The sequence below is a fragment of the Apaloderma vittatum genome, unplaced genomic scaffold (assembly GCF_000703405.1).
Source record: "Apaloderma vittatum isolate BGI_N311 unplaced genomic scaffold, ASM70340v1 scaffold7373, whole genome shotgun sequence".
NCBI lineage: Eukaryota > Metazoa > Chordata > Aves > Trogoniformes > Trogonidae > Apaloderma > Apaloderma vittatum.
Genome location: NW_009707475.1, coordinates 55,007 through 59,792, shown reverse-complemented (window position 1 = coordinate 59,792; position 4,786 = coordinate 55,007). Strand labels below are relative to the sequence as shown.

The window sequence follows — 4,786 nt, the reverse complement described above, 5'->3', positions numbered from 1 at the left end:
CAAGTTTGCCCCATCAGCCGGCGTCTTCATCCCCTTTGCCCTCTCATGGTACTTACCCAAGTGAAAAGACTCAGCCAAAAGACAGCCCTGAGCCAGCCTACACCCAGCCCTACACAGAAGCTCTCCAAGTGTTCCACCACCCCGTTCCCCAGCTAACGCTGCATGAAAAGCAGTTCATGTCCCCCCAGGTTTCCATCTTTCCCTCCCAGCATCTCCTGCCGCAGCCCGGGCAGTCCGCGGAGCTCTTCGCCGCGCACACCATGTCCGACATCCTCTCCGCTCAGTTCACCATGCCTCAGATCCCGCCTTCCATATTTCAGACGCCGCCGCTGCCTCTCCCTCAAACGCTCATCCACCCCGGCCCGCTGCACATCGCGCCGCCGCTCATGGCTCACCCCGCCGAGGCGCCCTTCAGGCAGCACCCCTCCTTCCTGCCGGTGCATTACCCCGGCTCCTCACCCATCCCCTCGGCCTTTTTTCTGCCTCTTCAGTCTCAGTTTGCTCTCCAGTTGCCAGGTGAAGCTGGTGGACATTTACCGCAGCTCAAATCCAGCTTATTCCCGGCAGCAGGGACCTCCAGTCTTTCCCCGTGCACGGAATACGACTCGGACAGCAGGTTGCATCCTCTGACCCGCACGACAAGCCCTTCGGTGTCTGTATCCGCGTCTCAGCTCGTTGTTCCTGCGCGGTCAGACCCGGTGGTCTCGCTGGTCGTCCCCGTTCGCATACAGACAAATATGCCGTCCTACGGCAGCGCCATGTACACCACGCTCTCCCAGATTCTGGTCACTCAGTCCCAGTGCAGTTCCTCTTCTCTCGTTCTCCCCAAATTTGACGATCGCCAAGCCAAGGGTACCCTGGTCTGCAGCGCCGATGTTCACGGGCTGGGTTTCGATCTGGCCCAGATGATCACAGAGGATCAAAGGAGCATTTTCCAGAGCCCGTATTTGAGAGTGCCCTTACCCTTACCAGAACGAAAAGGCTACATGCCCCTCACCTCCCCGTCAGACAGCATCCTCGGACTGGAAGGAGGCCCATCAACAGTCGGTGGAAGCAAAAGGATGCTCTCTCCAGCTGGTAGTTTGGAGCTGACGATGGAAACACAACAGCAGAAGAGAGTGAAAGAGGAGGAGGTGTCTGAAGCAGAAGAGACGTTGGAAGTGGTGAAGCCACCCAGTGCAATAGAGGAAGGGAAAAAGCAGGATAAATCTCACTTTCTTGCAGAAAGCCAAGGCAGGGTCGAGGTTGAAACACCACCTAGCTTGTCCGCAGAGCAGTCAGAGCCAAAGGAAACCCCGAGTACTTCGCCGCAAGCTGTGTCTCATTCAGGTTCTCCAAGTTTTGAGGCACTGGAAGAGTATAAGCAGCCAGCTGGCAAGCAGCTCCTCAGCAAGGCACCTTTGCAACCCGTGAAGAAAGAAGACTCCAAAGAACTGGTGGAGCAGTCTCCACCAAACCCTCCAAGCCCTGCACCTCAATCTGAGGTCGCTCGTAGTGCAATGAAGTCTCGAGAAGGTACAGATACGAAGAAGGTACTTCAGTTCCCCAGCCTCCACACAACCACTAATGTCAGTTGGTGCTATTTAAACTACATAAAGCCAAATCATATCCAGCAAGTCGATCGACGGTCGTCAGTGTATGCCAGCTGGTGTATCAGCTTGTATAATCCTAACCTTCCAGGTATATCCACTAAAGCAGCCCTGTCCCTCCTGAGGTCCAAGCAGAAGGTGAGCAAGGAAACCTACACCATGGCTACTGCTCCGCGTCCAGAGGCAGGCAGGCTTGTCCCGTCCAGCTCCAGGAAGCCAAAAATGACAGAGGTAATGCAATCCTATATATTTCTCCTCATCCATTTGGATACGTGGGAAGAGGGGGACGAGGGACGGGGCATTGCTATTCTTAGTTTAGTAGGGTTTTATTCATCCCTCTCTCAGTTGGGTAAGCGCTTGTTCTCAGTGAAACTTTTAGAATGAAGAAGCTAAAACCCACTGTAATAACAAAAAATCAAAAAACAAACAAAAAAACAAGGGCAGGCAAGCCTGCTCCAAGGCAATGTGCCATATTTCTGTTCTCCGGTTTCTACTTGCCTTTTAATCAAAAGAGCATGTAGGAATCACCACCGCACCATGAACTGCCACTGCTCAAGCACAAAGGATTAGACTTGATTTGCATTTGTCTTGATATTTCAAACAGCTTTACAACTTTTCTTTTTTTAATTATATATATATATATAAACGCTGTTATAATTCCCTACATTTTGCATGTTATAAGCGAAAAAAGGATTACCTTTGGGAAATGGGATTCTGTCTGGTTGGGCATCTACTGAGCTCACATTGATGAACACGGAGAGGCATGCTTAAAAGCATTTTAAAATATTAAAGGGAGATTTGCAAGTGTATTTAGCCCCCCCCAAAGAAGCGTAAAGGCATGCAGTGACATTTATAAAAGTGCCTCGGTAGGTTAGACTTGGAGTCTTGGCAAAACACCCGTGTCGTTTGGTCCGTGTAGTTAATGTCCTTAGCTGCCGACCTGCTTTTCCAGGTACCCTGAGGATATTTTATACTTGGTCTTTAGAGTTAAGGGGAGCAAAGCAACGGCCTCGCAGGGGCAGAGCTCGCCAAAGGCGTTGGCTGTGCGGGCACAGAAGCCTTTAAGACACTTCTGGTAGGTGCCTGGTGTTACGGATCTCGTTTTGAGGCCCCCTCTTGGTTAATGCTGAACCATACAGATCCCTTTAATCCAGATCATGTTCATGTAGATGAGCAAACAGAATTGCTCTGAGGATTTTCGCAATTTGATATTCATCTCGAGTCAATTTATATTGATGGATTATTCATTTTATTTCTGTATCATGAAATGAACTCTGACTATTAAATTTATCATAATCGCTGCTGCAGCTGCTGCTTATAAATATGTCTTAAAATACACAGTAGAGTCTCTTTGATCCAATAAATCTTTGTTTCTCTTCAGCATTTCCATCATTCTTCTGCAGGAATCCAAAAAGACAGGATTTCTAGGGATGTAGGGGGAGATGATAACCTGTGCAGTGCAATAACCACACTAATGCTTGATATTTATGCACTCTTTTTCAAAGGATTTTATCTGAGCAGTGTCGGTACCATTCTTGTTTTCACTCTCTAATAGAAGTGCCTGTGCTCCTCTGAGCCTTGCTCTTTGACTTGGTGCTAAAATGCACACCGAGTGTGTGTTTCAGAAATCCGAGACCCTCCTACCCTCCGGTTAAAGGTTAAGCTCTCGGCAGGAGTGGTTCAGCCCTGTAGTCAGCAAAATATGTATTTCACTGCATGCGTTTGCTCAGGAGACTCAGAAAACTTTTAGACAAAGCCCCATGAGCTGAAAAAAGTTCAGGTTTTCATCGCGCAATTTTGTAAAAGGCGGAGTTTGTCTTGCCAAATTCCCCTAGAAAATGGTGTAGCCTGAATTTAATATTAATACCCGCTGCTTGAAGGAGCGTGTTTTGCAGAAATTATGTTAATTTCGGGGGAGATAATTTGACCTCATGCCAAGCAGAGAAATCATTTCTGATGAGATGATCAGTGGGAGCGAAATCCTCCGATTGGTTTTTAAACATGACACAGATTAGGAAGTTGGTGGTTACGCAGGAAGATGCGATTAACAGGAGCCGCGTTAGAAGTAGCATCAGTCAGAGGTTGAAGGTTCATCCTTCAGTTAACTCTCCTCTAGCTGTTTCCCTTCGCTATTTTCTGCTTTATGTATCTATAAGTTGTCAGCCAACACGACGGAAAATGTAAACCAGCTCTCGTATTTTGTACAATGATGCATGCAGCGAGCTACCAGCAGCAGTAGTGCTGTATATACTGTCTGCGTCCTTGGCTTGGTTTTTAAATTGCCAGTGGGATTTACTGAGCAGACCCATTCTGAAGTGACTGTAGGCTTCGGTGTGCATGTAGGGATGGCTAATTGCACTGTATCGGGCTTGCAGACTTTGTAAATTAAAGAAGATTGTAAAAGGGGATAGCGGTGACTGTACGATTTTTGGCTCTCTCTGGTGCCTTTCATCTGTCTATGTTTTGTGCTTTCGAAAGTTGCAATAAATAAACCTCATGCTACATCTAGAAAGTCAATTGTTTTGTATTCCTCAGTAAATAAGAAGCTGAACTGGGAAGGTTATCACCAGCATTGTTACGAGGGGGAAGCTCCTAACAGGCAGTGAAGTCGTAATGGCCAAGGTTTAATTTTTGAAGGTGCTCAGTGTCTCCGGCCACTGATTTCCTCCGAGCACAGACATGCCCGTGCCCAGAGACGCCGGCTCGAGACGTTCCTACCATTAAATTGTTAAAATGGTTCCTGGCGCTGTTCTGTCCTGGGCTGATAGCCCTCTCCCAGCAGTTCCTGGGCACATTTAGGGAGACAGGCCAGGGCAGGGACCGTTCCCAGGAGGCATCTCGGAAGGGTGCGTGGGTCTGAAGGTGTGGATGTGGGCTCATCTGCGCGGGCTGGCTCCAAGGGCAAAGAGCAGTCCGGGGTGTGTTTAGTGCTCTCATCTGGGCTCCTGAAATTGCCCGGCAGATTTGAGATGTCTGACCTCAGATTTGCAAAGCTGCTTTTTAGCGAGTCTGTCCCTCCGATGGTGGTATCGGCAGCACGCCGCTCTGCAGGCTGGCTTGCATCCCGCTGGATTTTGCACGTCCCGGTTGGAGCTAGTCCCTCTCTGGCTTCCCATCTAACCATGGGAGACAGAGAGGCTCCTCTTGGGTGATTCATCCCCCACTCCCCGTAAGAGAACCGTCTAAGGTAGGGCAGG

The 4,786-nt window shown here is 49.0% G+C and overlaps 1 protein-coding gene across 1 annotated transcript in view; it reads left to right on the top strand.

Annotated features, from left to right (window-relative positions):
- The window catches only part of LOC104271523 (transcription factor HIVEP3-like), a 60,769-nt gene that overhangs the window by 3,291 nt on the left and 52,692 nt on the right, over positions 1-4,786 (top strand). The window contains 1 exon segment of the mRNA XM_009866210.1: positions 4-1,820. Coding sequence (XP_009864512.1) covers positions 4-1,820 — 1,817 coding nt within the window.